At 39.5% G+C, this 18,870-nt stretch overlaps 2 protein-coding genes across 2 annotated transcripts; one reads left to right on the top strand and one right to left on the bottom strand.

The window, feature by feature from the left end:
* The first annotated feature begins 33 nt into the window (after positions 1-33).
* On the top strand, positions 34-5,752 carry npm1a (nucleophosmin 1a). Its single transcript, XM_063486270.1, has 11 exons — positions 34-170; positions 1,272-1,351; positions 1,581-1,700; positions 1,858-1,951; positions 2,068-2,183; positions 2,271-2,365; positions 3,723-3,789; positions 3,879-3,983; positions 4,118-4,228; positions 4,332-4,406; positions 4,675-5,752. Exons 1-11 carry the CDS (start codon positions 125-127, stop codon positions 4,717-4,719), a joined length of 954 nt encoding a protein of 317 aa, XP_063342340.1. The 5' UTR covers positions 34-124; the 3' UTR covers positions 4,720-5,752.
* A 2,510-nt stretch (positions 5,753-8,262) lies between these two features.
* LOC134636775 (claudin-7-A-like) lies at positions 8,263-11,641 on the bottom strand. Its single transcript, XM_063486943.1, has 4 exons — positions 11,219-11,641; positions 9,220-9,384; positions 9,049-9,133; positions 8,263-8,950 (listed from the first exon to the last, which is right to left on the bottom strand). Exons 1-4 carry the CDS (start codon positions 11,439-11,441, stop codon positions 8,782-8,784), a joined length of 642 nt encoding a protein of 213 aa, XP_063343013.1. The 5' UTR covers positions 11,442-11,641; the 3' UTR covers positions 8,263-8,781.
* Between the last annotated feature and the right edge of the window lie 7,229 nt (positions 11,642-18,870).

The following is an 18,870-nucleotide window of genomic DNA, read 5'->3' as shown; positions in this document are numbered from 1 at the left end:
TCCGTGTCTCATTGAGAAACGAAGAAGAGCGGGAGCGCTGTAGCACGTTAGTTAGTGGCTGCTGGTACCATTTGGTTATTCTTCTACAGCTTATAAGGAGTTTGTCAGCGTCCTCGTCTCAGACATGAACGGGCTAGATGAACCAATGGCACCACAAACGTTCCTTTACGGTGAGAGCACGACTTTGTTTTATGTGTGACTTGAGGTTGTTTTATATTCTGTGTTTTTTGGCGTTAGCAACAGATACATTACATGTAGCATGCTTAGCTGCACGTGCCTTCTTCCAGACGAAGACAGTGAACCTGTTTGCATTTAAAACATTTAAAATGTCTTGTGGTGTTGGTTGTTATCAGTCGTGACAGGAGGTTGAATGAGTCTTGCTGAGCTGCTGTGCTTCAGACCACTTTGCCACACACGTGCTTGATTATCAACATGGCGGCCCCCGTGATTTATTAACAGAGTTGATATCTGATCAGTTTCTTTAAACAAAGAGTTAGCGCTGCTGTTCTATTGAAGCACCTGCTTTTTTGTAGATTAACTATCCCGTTGAAGCTCTTCTTCGAGCTGACATTTTGTGCTGGCCGGGGAAATTGGTCTCAACGTGGCTTCAAACACATGCGGACCGCGTTGACCTCCCCCCTCCTCCTCCTGTGACTGCATTTTAAGCCACCCGAGATCTTAAAGAGTGTTTCTATTCTTCATCTGTCGTTCTGCTCCCCTTACTCACTAAAATTTAACCTCTTCTTTTAAGGTGGATACTTCAGACACCGTTTAAACAGCAGATACGGTCACAGTGTACTGTTTTAAAAGAATACAAATGTAGAAAATGAGTACAACCAATCACTTAAGTGTAAAGCGCTACATTTAAGCTGCACACAAGAGGGAGCCCTACAGAACAAGGGGTGAACATTGCCACATGGCAACAGCCGGAATTCCCCTCAAATGAAGGGGAGAACTGAAAATCACTTCATCAAAACTTATGCTAAAGTTCTGAAACACCTAGCAAAGACACGTGCCATGTTAATATTCCAATATGCATCCTCTACAGGTATGGCATTTCAATTAACCTGGGTTAAAAGCCAATTGCAGAGCTTTGGATAACCATCACCAATCTGGAGACAGTCTATTATCAGATTAGGACGATTTGGAAGGATTTGGCTTGGTTTCTGTGTGTGGGGGGAAAAAAAAATGTTTAGCTCTTGCTCTTTTAAGAATCACCTCAGAATTTGCAACATTAAAATAATAAATTTTTATTTTAATCTCTTCATCAGGGTGTGTGCTGGAAGCTGGAAAGGAAGTGGTCTTCAATCCTGACGACGATGACTTGGAGCATCAGCTGGATCTGAGGATGGTGCGTGTCTTTCATGCAGTTTGTTCTTACCATCGGGCACACAGAGTGTAGAAAATGTAGTGCAAAACTTGCATAAAATGTCATTGTGTCCCACACACGGAGCACATTGCTTGTGGTTGTGTGAGGAGAATGATTCTGCCAAGTGGTACTGTGAATACCAAATCGTTGGTTAACATTTTCAGTTTGAAATTTCCCACCACCAAAATATCAAATTTTCTGTTGTCTTTAGGCGTGTGTGGACCCCACCACAAAAGATGAACTTCATATGGTGGAGGTAGAAGGGCAGGACGCAGAGGGTCAAAAGGTCAAGGCAGTTCTGGTTTCACTTAAGCCCTCTACCTTGCCAAGTGTAAGTAAACTTTCTGCTTGAAAACACACCTTGGCCACCAAATTATTTTATGCTTTAGTCTTCCTTAGCCTCACATGTAGGGTCTTCTGTACTGCCTCAGGAAAAACTGCTCTGTATAGTTTTGCAGCAGCTGGCTTATTTGTGTGTTTTGTTGCAGGCATGTCTTGGCGGCTACGCGATCACACCCCCAGCAGTTTTTCGCCTGAAGGCAGGTTCTGGTCCCATCCATATCAGTGGACAGCACCTTGTCAGTGAGTATTCATAATTCCGAGAATGTGGCGATAACCCTCACACAATCAAGACTCCTCATAGCACAGCAGACTGAGTAGTTTTTTGATTATAAATTCCTTTTAAATTTCCCCTTCAGTGATGGATGCAGATCAGTCTTTTGATGAAGACGATGAGGATGACGATGAAGAGGAGGAGGAAGATGTCAAAACATCAAAGAAAAGGCCTGCGACTTCCCCTGCTGCAAAGCCTCAGGTTTGTTTGGTTTTTTAAATCGGTTTCAGTATAAAGTGTATACTTGTCGCTGTAAATCGCATGACTGACTTTTAATCTCCTACACAGAAAAAGATGAAAGTGGAGGAGGAGGATGATGATGATGATGATGATGATGAAGATGACGATGATGATGAAGACGAGGACGATGAAGAAGAGGATGAGTGAGTGTCTGACCACACAAATGCTGTGAAGTCCTTAAGTTGCCGTCCTCATGCGAACAGATGGTAGCTTTGCATCGTTCCTCCTCCTGCCTTTTGGAGAGCCGATGACTGTAGGGAGATCAGTTGTTAAAGATGGCCAGCTCTGGGCAAAGCGTTATTTCATATTTGGGTCACTGCATGGCTGGGAAAAGAACGTACCTCTGTTCATCTTGCCGCCAGCATGTGTAGCAGGCTTTTGTTGAAAATGGCCCCTTTTTTTTCCCCACCAACTCAAATTGTGAAAATGAAATTCATAGCAAAGGTCAGATGGCTTTTGAACACCTGTTCTGTCATGTTTTATAAGAGCTCATTTGTTACTTGCTAATAGCGTGGAAATGATACTTAATGGAGCTTGCTTCATAACATGATAAAAGAACTTGTCGGAAACAATCTAAAAACTGGTTATATTTGTAGCCATGACAGTGTACAGTTAATAGTTACTGTTATTTTGAAACTAGGGAAAAAGGTTTCTGGTCCATGTCAGACTTTTCATAACCAAACCATGTCCATGCTACAGAGGCAGCCCTTCGTAAGGCTGTGTGATATGACCAAAATCTCATATCCTGATATAAGACACTGATCGTCCTGACAACGATATCACAAAAATTCTACATTTTCTGTAAATTCTGTGATTCTCGGGCAACTTGACTTGCAAGAAATGTTTTCAGCTGGGTGTCGTATACTTGGAGTTGAGTGTTACATCAGTTGAAATTTTCCTTGAGTATTTCTTACACATCGTGCTACGGGGAAAAACCTGTTCTAAGGTTTGTGTTTTTAGCACCTGACGGCTCTTTTTAGCTTCTCGTCCGTAAACACTCTGCATACTATTTCACGGGATTCTGTTTATTTTGAAAAATCTCAACAGGATCTTCACCTTTATTGTGAAAGGTTTATGTGGGAAAATAAACAAGCGGACGGTGGAGCGATGGGTTTACTGTCATTGTTGCTAACGACAACGCATAAAAGCAGTTGCTTGTCCGTCCATAGTGTGGTTATTTTAAATATAACAGAAAGAACTTTAAGAAATTAAACAAACACACGATTGCGTAATATGAAACGATAGACGTTTTCATATCATCATCCGCTATATATCGTTATATCGAACAGCCCTACTCCCTCACTCCTCCCTCCAGTAAATGGCAACAGTGCCTTATGACTTGTGTGATTCTTTAAGTTGCATTTCTCCACTGGAATGGTGAGGACAACAGTTTGGAGCACTGTTGCTTTTAATCAAGCTTTGACCTTGCTGCAGGCATGAGGTCAATTTAAAGGAGAAAAAAAAAGTTAAACTACTGTTGCTTTAATCTTATATCTTCAGGGATGATGATGAGGCTGATGACGACGAGGACGATGAGGAGAGTATGGAAGAAGAATCGCCCATTAAGGCAAGCAGATATCTTTATCGCGGAGTTTTAAATTGAAGCTTAATTTACACATGCTCACTCTGCAGCTGACAGCTGCCCATTTGTTACAGGCCAAGGCAACTCCAGCCAAACCTGCACCATCCAAACAGACGCCATCCAAAGCACCTGCACAGAATGGCAAGAGTTCAAAACCGAACACTCCAGCCAAAAACCAGGTAACAATGGTTTACATGAGCAAGATTTCTTAATGCTGACTGAACAGAATGTCGAGCAAAGGCAAATATAATATTTAAAAATTAAATTCAACACTTCTAATGTCCAGACTTTATTTCTTTTTTGCCCAATGTAGGAAAAGACACCTAAAGGAAAAGGTGACAAGTCTCCCAAAACCCCACCAACTCCCAAAGGACCTTTAAGTGTGCCGGAGATCAAAGCCAAGATGATGGAGGCAGTGAAAAAGGTTTGTTCTTGGATGTCCTTTGAATCTGGTTTATTGCCATTATTCTGTTTGGCATGATTAAAGTTGCAAATTGATTACATTTGTTTATATTTTTTCCTTATAGGGAGTAACATTGCCTAAAGCCCAGCCCAAGTTTGAGAACTTTGTGAAGCATGGTCACAAGGTCACAGATCCCAAGGTATACAACAAATTTCTATTGCCTACTATTATAACATTCTTACTTTCTTAGATTATTGTGGAAATGTAGCTACTGGCCGTAAATTTGATTTAAATGGAGGCAGTGTACTGACATTTATTTGTCATGCCACTAGGGGGCATCAAAGTCCAAATATTCCAATCATAAGTAAGGAGGAAGTTGTTGCAGTAAATGAGAGACCATGTTGCATGAACCTGCTGTTTTTGACAACAATTTAAGTCAGCTGTTTATTTTATTTTTTTCTCCTCAGGTCATTGCAGAGCTGTGGAAGTGGAGGCAGGCATTGAAGGAATAACAGACGTTGCAGTTTTATCTATTTTTTTATAACTTGTTTATGCCCATAGCATCTCTTAAACCCTCTGAAGCCAAACTGAGTGCCTCACACTTGTCCTTAAATCGCTCTTTACGTATAGTCCACTTCAATTTGCCCTCCTGGATAAAGAGATTGGAGAGGTAGTGATGGGCGGTGGCTGTGCAGTGCTGGTGCATGGTCCACCTCCATCACCCTTTTGTAAGAGCACAGGGCTTAGGATTTTTTTATTTTTGTTTGGTTTTTTCTCTTGTTTTTGTGGGTTTTTTTTTTTAATTTTTTTTGGTTTTTAAATAAATCTTTGCATTGTTATAAACTTGTGCTTCTTGGCACCAGATAGTGGAGGATGTCATGTTATTTCATTATCTTATTTTTTTTTTTCTCTCCCCACTTTGGTAAGTTTGATATGCTCTTATTAAGAAACAGTTAAAATACACAATTAAAAATGAATGCAAGCTCAACTTTACTTAATCCATTTTCAACAGGGATCTAATACTGACAATACTCAGTGAAGTTTGTTTGGTTTAGTATAATTAAGAACAGGAACACTTGTCACTCTTTCTAGAACATTGTCGTTTGTTTATTATAATTTTAGATTTGTTGCATCATAATCCTGTGACAGCGATTTCTCTCCTTTCAAAACGTGTTGGAGATGTATTTTTACCGTCCAAGGGGAAAACGATTCAGCCAATCGGGGTGGGCAATGAACCTAGAAGTGGCGTAACAACACATTTCAGCTCTGTGAAACTGTTTGCTCTGTGTTGCCATGCCTACTGACAGCCAGGAGGCCAAAGGTTACATGCTCAGTAACTGTATGCCTGAGTTAATTTGCAAATGAGTTGTGTAATGTTTCATAGAAGTTTCTACTGGTATCAAGTTTGAAGAAGTTGCAGTTTGACCAACTGTGGTTATTCTGTTCTCGGTGCATGAGGCCTGTTAAAACACAAGACCATTCCATGCTGTCAAGTTTTTACAACTTTTCAACAGACTGTCCCTCAATTGATAAAATAAAATAATAAATGTGTATCTTTCTGTTATTATTCTTTATTTAAAATTAGGTTGTGCTAACACATTTTCTGAGTTAATACAACATTCCTCTTGGTGTTTTATGGACAGAAGGGATGAGACTGCATGTGACCTTTGAACAAATAACTTTTTATAGGCGTTTTGTCATCTGACAAAGGAACCATTTTACAGAAATGCAGATGGGCTATAAAGTTCTTTGTAATGCTGTTAAATGCCAAGGCCACTTTAGTGTACAGTGGCCACGTTTCTAAGCAAGATCTTTCTGATTTTGTTTTATCAAGCCACTATAAAGAACCCCTCCGGTGTCAGCACATTTTACTCAAATATTCAGACGTGCTGCAGCAACCTGCAAATGGCTTACCATGTGAATGATTGTGCAGCTTGAAAGGGAACATTTACCCCCACATTAAGTTTACATATTTTACTGGTTATCTAGATTCTTCGTATGAGCTGCCTCTTATGGGAGATGTTAAGCATCTGCCTTCCTTTGATTATAATGGAAATAATTGGTACAGGATGTGTGTTTTTAGAGGAAAAAAAAATGCAGTTTCATGCAGTAAGTACCTCTGCTGAACCACACCTGCCAACTCACACTGCAGAGGGAAGTGTGACAATGGGCTCGTGGTCATGCTTTAACACTGATGGCTTCCCTCTCTTCTGGTGTGTGGATGTAGTTCAGTAGAAGTATGGTTAATATATAAAACTTTATAACAAGGTTTATGGGGGTTTTATTTTTTTTACATTTTGAGTCCCACAAGGTTGATCCCGATGTATTAAAGAAAAGGTACACATCGCTATGCCTAAACAATGCAGGTGGATAAATAGCTCTGTGAGGTGAACTGTTCCTATAAGACAAGAAGCCTTGTGCAAGAGACCCTGTTTATTTAATAAGTATGTATCAATGTGGCTTTCTTTTACGTGTATAGTAAAAGTTCCTTCAATTCGGCAAGGTACGTTTCTGATTATCAGTGCTATCTGGCTGACTAGAGTAGGGGATGTATTGTGTTCAGAATTTAGACAAATGTTTTCCAACTTTAAAAACAAAATGGATTCCACATGAACGCCACTATTATATATAACAATAAAACAAAAGCAATTGAAACATCTTATGGGACAATACAACAGATGTTTCTTTTTTTGAGGTTGTGGGACACTGGCAGAGGCGTTAGAAGGTTTGACCCTTCTAAGCAAAACCAGTATCATAAGTAGGTTTATGATCTGGCCTGGAGGGAGGAAAGAGTAATGATTACAAAATGGCAGGCAGAATGAGAAAAGTAGATCTAGAGCAAGACATTACAGCCTCATAAACGGCGAGGATCTCAACCTCTGAAGGCATAATGACAAAGCGAGGGATGGGGAGAGTAAAAGTACAAGAAACAGGGAATTCTCTGCTGTAGTTATAAGGGTATCGGGGTGGGGGACATAGTGTTACAGTTTAAAATCTATCATTAAGCAGTCAGGCACACACAAACTTTAGGTATTTAAATTGACAGAATGCTGTATTCATCTATAGCCTACACACCAATATGTGCAGCTTCTTTCCAACTACAGGCAGCTTTATATATATATGTATATATATATATATATATATATATATACATACACACATACACACACACACACCACTAGGTGGCATTAAAGGCAAAGCAAAGCAGCCAGCAAAACTCATCCAGCTGAAGGAAGATGGCTTCCCTTTAGAGGGAGAACTGTGTGGCCTTCATAATTTCAGCCTCCTCAATAGGAAATTTATCTGCAACTGGAGTCTGATATGTCTGCACTGCAATACTGCTAAATGCTAGAACCATGCATGTGTAATGCAAAGGGGTTCAGATATCTTACAGCACAAGCTGGCTTCTGCGCACCATTACATGAAGTACAACGCATGTGCATTCTAATCAAATATAAACCTTTCCACACTAACACAGCTCTTTTCTCTCCCCCCATGTATTTTCATTGTCTTCATTTTGAGATGGCACAAATCTAAAAGCCAGAAATTCTTTCAATTTTTAATGTACAACACAAATTTACAATTAAAAAAAAGTCTTTTTTAAAAACTGAAAATTTATTGTATGCAACAGATATTGTGACAAAACAAACAGTAATCAAGACAGAAAAAGTCAAAAACAAGGTCACAACATTTCTCAGCAAAACACTAGAAATTTAGAAAGATTTGTATTTGTAGTTCCAAATTCACTCCTGCAAATGATTTAAAAAAAAAAACAAAAACAACAAAAAAAACAAAACACAAACAAACAAAAAAAAAAAAAAACAACTATAATAGTTTGTGGTTGTATGATTTCACAGGGGAAACAAAATGTGTAATATTGGTAGCAGAGCTTCTCATCTTGGATGGCAGATTAAATATTATGCATTCAGTCCTTACAAATGGTTTTTTTTTTTTGTTGAAAAAACAGGAGGGGGGGGGGGGGGGGGGGATTTGTTGTCCAATTGTTGGCAACTTGACCCACTATGCTCCCTCATGTGTTATGGCACTCTCTGATGGCAGCAGCAAGATAACACAGCTGCCACATGCCAATGAGAAGAATTTAGTTTGGAGGGGGGAAAAAAAGAAAAAGAAAAAAGATTTGCTTACAACTGGCGCGCCCCAAAGCTCTTCAGACACCAAAGCACATTGCAGAGGTTCACTGAACCAAACCCGTAACTGATCTAAAGGGTCTACTGCCAATGTCACAGTACTGCATTTTGGCAGAATGAGGGAGGACTGACAACGTGGGTGGTGGTGTGGTGTACATTATGTAAGCACGCAAGCATGAGGTACAGATCCAGACAAAACAAAGCCAATAATCTTCGTCTCAGGAGTAAACAGCCATCATTTAAAATATTTTACTGGATTTAATAAAATAGAGTAACATCACAGGTTAGTACTGGTGAAACTAAAATACAAAATAAAAAGTGAGGTCTCCACCTCCTGCGATACATCTTTGCAATGCTTCAATCTCTGAGTTGGACAAGTGTAAATGTTAAAGTGTTCCTTCAGCCTCAAACCAGGAACGTTCCTGTTCATACGTAATCCTTGTTGCTACCACTGGATCTGGGGTTGGAGATGGGATACTTTGGTCCACTTTGACGCCCTTTGCTTTTTGGACAGCTTGCTGCCAGAATGCAGCCTCCCACAACGGTCAGGAACGCACCGGCCCAGGCAATGAATATGGCAGAACCGAACTCATACCTAGAAAAAAAAGTTAGTCAGTCAAACAGATGAACTATGCCAAGATGACTCGATATTCAGAGTACACAAAGGTCAGTTTGAGATCGTAATGTACATACTTAGTGTTGACAGGGGTGAAGGGGTTGTAGAAGGCCCGGATGATGTCATTCGCATACCAAGAGCAGGCAACAATGGCACACAAAGCTGTGGCAGAATAAACAACAACATTATTCAAACTGTTAACCTTTTAAAAAAAAAATTAAAGACAACCAAGTCAGATCGCTCTTTACCTCCAATCAAGATAATAATTCCACCACCCATTGCAGTGCGGGACTTGCGCACTTTGTCATCTCCGCCACAGTTGGTACACTTCATTCCCATGCAAGCGACACCCAGACCAGCCAGCGTTACAATAATGCTCACAATCATGAGGGCGCGGGTTGCCTGAAGGGCACCTGGTTTAAAAAAAAAAAAACAAACAAACAGGGCCAGGGTCAAACCATCAGTTAATGTGACAAACATGAAGCACTCTGTAATATGTTACATGGAATACAAGGGTGTGGTGACAGGCTGTAGGATTTACTACCGTGAATCTAAAAGGAGGTAAAAAGAAAACAGTAAGCAAAACAGCAGCATTTTCCTGCAGCAATTTATTGGTAACTATAATAAGCTGTCACTTATATTTGCAGACTTATGTGTTTAGATTTTCTATGTGGAAGAAGGTTGTGGAAACACAGACACAAACACACAACAGAGAGACCTGTCTCTTGTGTCTCACTGCCACTCCCTATAACAACGACACACAGAAACTGGCTCTACCCGGAAGTCTAACAAAGCTCGAGGGGGAGGGGTTGGGGGTTGGGGGGTTGGGAGCCTGGCAGTACATGCGTGAAAGTCTGAAACAGGTCTAACCAGGTTTCAGGTTTCATTCTCCGGAAGACGCTCCCAACCTCAGGCACTAACAGATCGCTTTTTAAGCAGGTGCACACTTTGTTTTAAAAATAAAAACAAAAAAAAACAAAACAAAAAAAAAAAAAACCCCATCTGACAGAATCTGGGTGTCACTAAAAATCAGACAAGCTCAGAAACGATTTGTTCGCACTTCTGAATTCGTGTTTTTCCTTCCCCAGTTTTGGTATCCATTGTTGGTAAAGAAATTTTAAGCATCCATTTCTGAACGACAGGCCATTATTTACTCACTTGCTCCATATCTAACCACCAGGTTTAATCACACAGTGTTTATCAGAGTTGGATTGGGTTCATGTTTGAAGAGGTGATACGGCACTGCTGCAGATATTTTAATCAAATGTTTTGACAAATAACACAAAAAAAATAAACTGATACAGATGGGTTTGTGTTTGTTCATTGAAAGAAACGGTCTATGAACCATCAAGTGAATTAGCTATTCACAACTACAAGTTATGTGATCTGTCCCACAGTGACTTTCAGGCAGTTTGACCCCAGGGCACAGCTTCGATCAGCTGAATATGAAGCTGAAAATAAAATAAAGCTGCCGTGCTACTATTAACCTACTTTTGCCACTGATTTATAAGAGATAAGAGTCATAAAGATGATTGGAATACAACAGGAAGAACACTTTGGTCAACAAGAATGACCTAGACTTTACAGCTCCATGATGCAACTACATTTTTTTTGTTTTCCCCTGGAATATAGTCGAAAAGGAGCTGCCATTGGGTGTTTGTTAGAAACATTTGTTGCTCTGCTCTATAGAGAATGGTTTTGCATATGGCCTTCAGACATAGATGAGTAAATGGTGTCAAATAAACTCCCACACGGAAAGGTGAGCTCCACATGTGGGTGGGTGGGGGTAATCTATCATACAATGGTTCATAGGTAATCATTGCCAAGGTGTGCACAGACATTCCCGTGTGTAAAATAGAAGATGAGTTTAAACATTTGGCCCGTTAAAAGCCTTTATGAACCTGAGCTGCTCTGCGCAGGTGTAGCCTTCCTCGGTGGTTTAAACAGGAAAATTAAAGAACGAGTGATTAAACCGGTTAGACCAGTTCTAGGAAACCAAGAACCAAGCTACAGACTGCGCCAAAAAGTTAACAGAAAGATTTAAAGTAGGCACAATCTGCAAGTCACTTCCTACCAGACATTAAAATTTCCTCTTCAATCTTAAGAACAATGACAGTACAACAAGTTACCGTAGTATTCACAGTAAGCCGGAGCCTGCCGTTAAACTTTTCAACTATTTGGCCCATTACAGAGAGAAATTATGTGGACGCTCGTACTTATTTAAAAGCCATCAACTGTGTTACTTACTGTTGAGCTGCAGGATGGAGTCGTACACTTTACACTGCATTTGACCTGTGCTCTGGAACGCACAGGACATCCACAGTCCTTCGTACATGGAGATCGCAGTGATGATGTTGTCCCCGACGTAGGCAGACATCTTCCACTGGGGCATAATTGTACCAACTATGAGTCCAATCACGCCCAGAAGAGCCAGGGCGAATCCCAGAATCTGAAGACCCGAGTTAGCCATTTCTACTACTTCTTCTTCTCCGACTTGACTTTGAAAAAACAAAGGACGCTGTTCACCTGTTCAGGTACTCCTCAAGACACAGACTTCTCTCTTCTTTTAAAAAAAACAAGTCTGCTTCCTTGCGAGGAAAAAAACCTGGCTCCTCTTTTGCTATCTAGGAACGTTTTCCTTAGCTTTAAAAAATAAAGTTAGCAAACAACAGCTATATGATTTCTCGACGATTCCTCGCGCACCTGCTTGGCTGCCGCACCTTGAATGGAGAGGGAATAGCGGGAGCGAGCTTTTTTAGGCGGTTTCACAGGTGGGCGGGGACGCGCACGTAGTTTCGTCTGCCGTAGCAGCGGACACCTGAAGTTTCATGATGTAAGTGTTTCCTGAACCAGACCACTGCGATGCCACGCATATGCCCATAAATAGTTTATAACAAACTGTACACATTACATATATGTATATTACAACTTCCTGTCCTGCTTGTGACACAATGATAAGAAATAAAGAAAGACAGACAGGGAATTTTTTTACTGCTGTAAAATAGTGAGGTCTTTTAAATTGAACTGTTTCGACAGTCAAAATGAAGATTCTGGATAAATAGTTTTGTATTATTTATAATAAATTAACAATCATAAATTAACAAATAATAAAAATAATAATAAAAACATAATTTTATGTTCATCTATATATATATATATATTAAGATATTTTTAAGAAACCTTGACATGGTGAGAATGTGATAAACAACACAGTGCCGCAATTCTTACCACAGAAAGACGCTGAGCACATGAAACCAATCAACAGTAACAACCACAACATTTTGCAGCACTTTCAGTTGTACATTTGTGAACCAGTATTAAAATATTGCTATCCACTGAGCTGTACAGACAGCATCTGTTGAAGACAGATTTTTCTGACGAGAAAGAGTCTGCAGCTTCGGCCTTCTATAACGGGGCCATTCTGTTAAGCATTCATATTACTCTTTGCTGTATAAATAATATTATAAGAATACAAACTTTCTTTTTTTTTATTAGCCAAAATAAATTTCCAAAGTGGAAAGTGACAGTAACATACCTGGAAGTAATGTGGGAAATGAAGTTTCATACAAATACCACAGTAACAATAATAAAAAGTTTATAAGTTTTGTGTGTGAGTGTTTTTGTTTGGTTTTTTTTTTTTTTAGACACATGGGTAAAACAGTATGATCACAAGCCATGTTAAAATTTACCTTCAAGACTATGAACTTACCTCAGTACTATAATATTTAGCGTGAGTCTAAAAAAAATCATACTTGTACCTTGGAATGTTATATTTAGTCTCAATATTCACATATTTAATGCAAATGCCAACCTGTGAGTCTATACAATAGTCAGACCTTGTTATAGCAATATACTTTATATTACTGTTTGGGTTGTTAAAGGGTTTTAAATCTTTATATCCAGTATGTGTGACTGCTTAGTTGGGCATAATATGCTCGAATTACAGCAAATGTGAAATTGCTTATTATACATTACATGTGGCTTATTTATTGTAAGTCAGCAGAGAAATCTAGTAGTGGTTAAATGTGTGCCCATGTGATTAGACTACAACAGCAGCTATATGAGTGATGTGCACTGATGGATAGTTTTATGACAAAACATTGCATTAGCATGTAAGTATGATCAGATTCCCCCCTGATCAATAGATCATTTGGAACATCTTACATCATCTTACTTCTTACTGTTTATTACCTGTAAACATTCATTTTCAGTTTTTCCTGTAAATAATTATTTAATTTTGTACATTCTGTCTTTGTGTATTTATATTCACTACATATGAATATTGCCAAAACCATTGCCACCATCTCTGTCACGTAAGTATTTTCCTAGATTCCTTTAACAAGCACATGTCTTACTGCTGGAATTATAGACTGAAAAAAAGTGAAGATCTGGGAGTAATTCAGGAAGCTTAGACTGAGAGTGTTACTCACCCTGAGTAACACCCACCCTGAGGGTGAGTAACACCGACCGTGTGCCTTTACCAACTCACAACAACAACATGAGTGTAGATGAGGAAATGCTGGAGATTTTAATGTGAGTTTTAAGTCAGAAAGTCTATAGACATCCAGTACTTTCATTTGTGTCATCTTCTTTTTTTTTCAATAACTGGATTTTCATATTATTTAAATATGTACCTTACTGAGAAATCTGAATTTTGATTACACATAGAAAGAATAAAAAATAGGGCTTTCTTTCTCTTTTGACTTTTTTCTGTTTGCCAACAGTGTGCTTACAGTGGGCGCCAACTCAATCAGCAGTCAAGCAGGTTTTGTTAAGGATCTGCTAGAGTTGGTGGAAAGCATAAAATTGTACATTCAAAGGCAGTTTCCACATACAAGTAAATCTGATAAGCCTAGGCACGTGGACTTCTTAGTCCTACTTTTGCGCCGGTGTGTAACATCTTAACAAAAAAGTAAATTGTAGAGCAGAGGTGTTCTACTATGAAACCGAGACTTTTCACTTTAAATCTGATGTCACCACTGTGAGTCATCATACAGAAAGTAAACGATAAATATTTTTGACTTGTCTCTAGAGTTTTGGTCAGTCACATGACTCATTCGACACGGATGGCAGCAAACGGAACAACTAAAATGTTTTTATTTTGCTTCACAGGGCGTGTCTTTTCATCGAAGGTTTCGGGAGGATTGCCGGTAGATCTCTTATCTGTTGTTGGACAGGTATATTAAACTTTCAATTTATCCATTAAATTTTAGTTAACCCGTTTTAAACGTAGCCACGTGCCCCACGTTCTGTGACTGTGAACTACGTTATCGGGGGGGGGGGGCTACATGATTAAAGCCATCACCTGACAAGCTCCCCTCCCCCACAACTCCATCTCAAATTGTTAGTTGGTCGAGCCTAAACAACAGGCCATTTCCTCCTGTCGTTGGAAGATTTGAAAAGGAGAAGCTGGATGGAAGCCAGGGGTTTGAACAGGTTAGCTAATAAAAGAAAAACAAGCAAAGGGAGGGTGTGTTGCTTTAAAAGATTCAAATAGGTACTGTTTTTTTAAAGCGGAAAAGTGAGTACATAACAACAGCTGAGGGACTATATATAATGAGTTTGGTAATTATTAGCAAATTGCACCAACCAGACAAGCAATCTGTCAAGTCAGTGGAAGCAGCTAGTTTTTATATATCCCAGTATCACACATCATTTGCCTACGATGCTCTTACAAGATTTAAAAAACAAAAACCACACATACTCAAAAACGAAAGCAAAACTATGCAAGGGAACTTCATCTGAATCAAACTGATTTTATTTCTATGGAACATTTCACAAAAGCTCAGTGTCGAGCATGTTAAAAACACAAAATTGAACGGATGAAAGAAATAATAGGTTCATGTCTTTTAATCTGTATTTGCTCTACACACTGAATTCTATGAATTACAGTGTCGATGGCCTTCAGACCTTTGGCTATACTTTAAAAAAAAATTAATCTCCAATACCAAAAAGCAAGCAAACAAACAAAACGCTGATTAGCTGAATGAACTGACTAAAATCGATCTTGGCACTGCAGTCAAGCTTTTACCAACGTAGTGCTTACCACTCTTCTTAAACTGCTTGTTTTCACAGCTCACTCCAAACAGTTTAACACAGTTAACTGAAGTTAAAGCAGTAGGTGTAGATTTCAGACACCGGACACCGTGTTATACACCCCCATTCGACTGCTCCCTTCAGCTGAACGTCTTTTTTATTCATTTGTGTTCATGAGAACGTGAAATTAGCAAAAGACTTATTTAGAAAAAAAAAACTACTATAACATGTATTCAGCTGTTGTAATGCTTCTATCTCTGGGGTATGTGACTGGGCTGAAACACAATCCTAGCCTCTGGGGAGCATTGTGTCAGGAATTGCATCTGGTTTAAAAGTTCAAATATACAGAACCATCTACCGCAACAGACAGCAGTCCACTTTTTTGAGAAACAAAGGAGCAACCCAAAAAAATGTTTTTAATGCATTTGTCGCTCTCATAACATGAAATCAAAGAAGCTTTATATAGAAAAAAATGCTATAACATTGCAGTCAGCAGTTGAACAGACTCTCCTCTGCTGTGCACTCAAATGAAAAAAGAGGACAATATTTTCAAAAAGAGAATATTGTGCACTTCCACTCCTCAACTCCTCAATAGCACAGCTGAAATGAGTCCTAAAAATCATAAGAAACACAGCTGAATAAAAACCCTGAACATGTAAAATCTTGTGGTTTATACATTAATTCATTAACAGGTGACTCAATGTGCATTTAAGCAGATTACTTCCTCAAGCCAAGGACACAGAAGTACCATGATATCACACAATAGTCATTATCTCTCACTCTGAAACAGGAAAGAGGACCACAGACTGTTGATAGACCTAGCAGGATGAACAGGGCTATATACTCTCTACTCACAACGAGCCAAATGTTGCAAAACTGATTGGACAGCGCAAATAGATATTGACCCAAACCGCACCGCCAATGGTCAAGTCAGTCACCTGATCTCAATCCAACAGATGATTTTGAGTTATTAAATACAAAAGTGAGATCTGCACCCACAAAGAAGCAGTAATTCAAGGTGGCTGCAGTAAAGTGAAGAAGTCTCAAGTGAATATTTGGTTATGATTTAAAAGAAATTCACATCTGTAAAATTATGTTAGGTTGTGGGGACTGTGTATAAAAATAGCTGTACTTCCTAAACAGTTGATCCAATTTTTTTTTTTATCAATCACACCTTTATTGTTTGGTTTATAATCCATATTACTGACTTCAGAATACACACAAACTAACCAAACAAGTTTTTGTAGTTTAGTTCGTTTTATAGAGCAATGTAAGGAAATAACAATATAAATAACTCTTTAAAATGAAACAAATACCTTTGAAATTTTAACATAGTTTCAAAAATACTCTAATCACAGATTTTATAGTTTGCATGAAACCTCAGCATATCACGTAGGACTTTTCCTCATACAATAATGACTCACCTGAGGTCTTTTTTCCCAGAATTGTTCTTTATGATTCTTGGAAGCAGGATAAAGGACATAAGGTTACACAGGGGTGAAACAAACAGAAATGTGAAGTGAAATGCTGCCATCTAATGGTTAAAGCAAATAGAACACAAAGCAGTTCTATACACAGCCATTTTAGCTCACTCTTTTACTAAAGCACCCATGAGTATATGATTTGTTCATATATTTAGAGGAGCTTGAATATTTAAGGACACGGTGTATGTTAGGACGTCTTATATTCATCATTTAAAGTCATGGGGTCACATATATACAGGTACAACAAATGGACGCTGTTGGGCCAATTTTAATCTTGATGTTGACAAACTGTGTTTTATAAGCCTACTTCTTATTTGCTATTTTCTAGCAAACATTATGGAAAAAAATGAAAGAGCCAGCAGTCATTCCTGTTCCATAAAGCGGTGGAGAAACCAACTATGATCTTAAACAAGATAGATACACAGCTGGATTGGCCCCTGCTTCTGCCTTCAGAACTGCCTAAATTTTTCATGGCATAGATTCAACAAGGTGCTGAAAACATTCCTGAGAGATGCACAGTGAGTATCCCATTCCACCACATCTCAAAAGTGCGCAATTGGTGGCTGTGGAGGCCATTTGAGTACAGTGAAATCACTGTCATGCTCAAGAAGCAGTTTGAGATGATTTGAGCTTTGTGACATACTCGAAGCAGCCATCAGAAGATTGGTGCGCTGTGGTCATAACAGTACACAGGTAGGCTGTGGAGTTCAAATGATGCTCAAGCCGTAGTAAGGGGCCCAAAGAGAGGAAAGAAAATATCACCCACGCCATTACCCCACTGCCCCCACAATGGATCCATGCTTTTATGTTGTTTATGTCAAATTCTGACCATACAATTACAGTGTCACAACAGAAATGCAGACTCAAGACAACGTTTTTAAAAATCTTCTATTGTCCAGTTTTGCATTGCAGACTCAGTTTCCTGCTCTAAGCTGACCGGAGTAGTCTTCTGCTGCTATAACTAATCTGCTTCTTCACAGATGGTCTTCTGCATAGCTTGGCTGTAATGAATGGTTGTGGTGGGCGTGGTCTGCGGTGCCGTGCGGACGCACCTGCATGGCAGCTGCAAACACGCCCGCCTGTTAAAACACTGGGACCTCTGTCACCTCGCGCAGCTCCTCCGTAAATGCCGCCGCTCCCGGCTGGAGCAGCCCCTCGCGCGGCTCCTCTTCCTCTGGCCGGCGCAGACCTTCACGCGCCTCCTCCGCCGCCTCAAATTGGAGCGGCTCCTCCACCGCTCCCGGCAGGAGCAGCCCTTCACTCGGCTGTTCCTCCTCCTCCGGCAGGCGCGGACCCCCGCGCGCCTCGTCCACCACCTCCAGGTGCCGAGGTGCCCCACAAGGGTTAACTGAGTTACTGTTACCTACTTTTCAGCTTGAGGCAGTCTTGCCATTCGCCTCTGACCTCTAGCAACAACAAGGCATTTTCACCCAGAGAACTGCTGCTTACTGGATAGTTTCTGACCATTCTCTATAAACCATAAAGATGGTTGTGTGGGACAATCTCAGTAGATCAGCAATTTCTGAAATGCTCAGACCAATCCATACCATATTCAAAATCACTGAAATCACCCTTTTGTCCCTTCTGATGATCAGTTTTAACTTCTGCAGTTCATCTTGACCACATCTTAATGCCTAGATTTACATAGTATATTAAATTTTAGTCAACTATCTAAATTTGGCTGTATTTCGACAGCAGCTGTAAAAGGCTTTACTCGTACCTTTAGAAAATGTTTTTCATCGCCCTCTTTACATCTCGGGCATTGGACAACACTTGAGAAGAATGAAGCAGGAACGCAGACACTGTGTTTCACTGATATAACTCAACATCTTTAAATATTACTTACTGATATGATTTATATTTAGTTTCTTTCCTCTAAGCAAACTTTTACTAAAATGTTAAATGTTCATTTTCTTTAGAATCTGTTTTTATGACATCTTTTGCTTCATATTTAGAAGTGATGCTAAATAGTAAAGCATGATTTTCATATGCATCGCCATAATGTACATGCAATTCTTTCAAATTTTTCTATCATTCCTCTGCATCCATTTGATGCTGTGCTATTGACAGGAAAATCAACGACAGACCATGTGAATTGCGTGCAGTCGGGAGAACATTGGCACTCACTGGGAAAACATAATTAAATGCGGTGCACGGTTGTGATTTTCCCACGTTTGTTCAAATTTAGCATGTAGATTCCTATAATAGAAACATACACATGCTGAGGGAAATTGGTTCATCCAGATACCCTGAGAACTATATTTGGTTTAATGCCTTAATCCTTATTTCTTACATTAAGAAATATAAAGCTCCATTCAGTCTGAGCACAGACTGCTCCACTCTGTGTGGGTTTACTGAGAATAATCTTATATAAATGCG

Source organism: Pelmatolapia mariae, linkage group LG10_11 (genome assembly GCF_036321145.2).
Source record: "Pelmatolapia mariae isolate MD_Pm_ZW linkage group LG10_11, Pm_UMD_F_2, whole genome shotgun sequence".
NCBI lineage: Eukaryota > Metazoa > Chordata > Actinopteri > Cichliformes > Cichlidae > Pelmatolapia > Pelmatolapia mariae.
The sequence above is the reverse complement of the archived record's forward strand: the minus strand, read 5'-3'. Positions and strand labels throughout refer to the sequence as shown.

Coding starts and splice junctions, on each gene's coding strand:
- npm1a (XM_063486270.1), top strand. CDS start 125: ATGAACGGGCTAGATGAACCAATGGCACCACAAACGTTCCTTTACG. Junction 171..1,271: donor ACCACAAACGTTCCTTTACG/GTGAGAGCACGA, acceptor TCTCTTCATCAG/GGTGTGTGCTGGAAGCTGGA. Junction 1,701..1,857: donor AGCCCTCTACCTTGCCAAGT/GTAAGTAAACTT, acceptor GTTTTGTTGCAG/GCATGTCTTGGCGGCTACGC.
- LOC134636775 (XM_063486943.1), bottom strand. CDS start 11,441: ATGGCTAACTCGGGTCTTCAGATTCTGGGATTCGCCCTGGCTCTTCTG. Junction 9,385..11,218: donor CTCCATCCTGCAGCTCAACA/GTAAGTAACACA, acceptor TTTTTAAACCAG/GTGCCCTTCAGGCAACCCGC. Junction 9,134..9,219: donor AATTATTATCTTGATTGGAG/GTAAAGAGCGAT, acceptor ATTCTGCCACAG/CTTTGTGTGCCATTGTTGCC.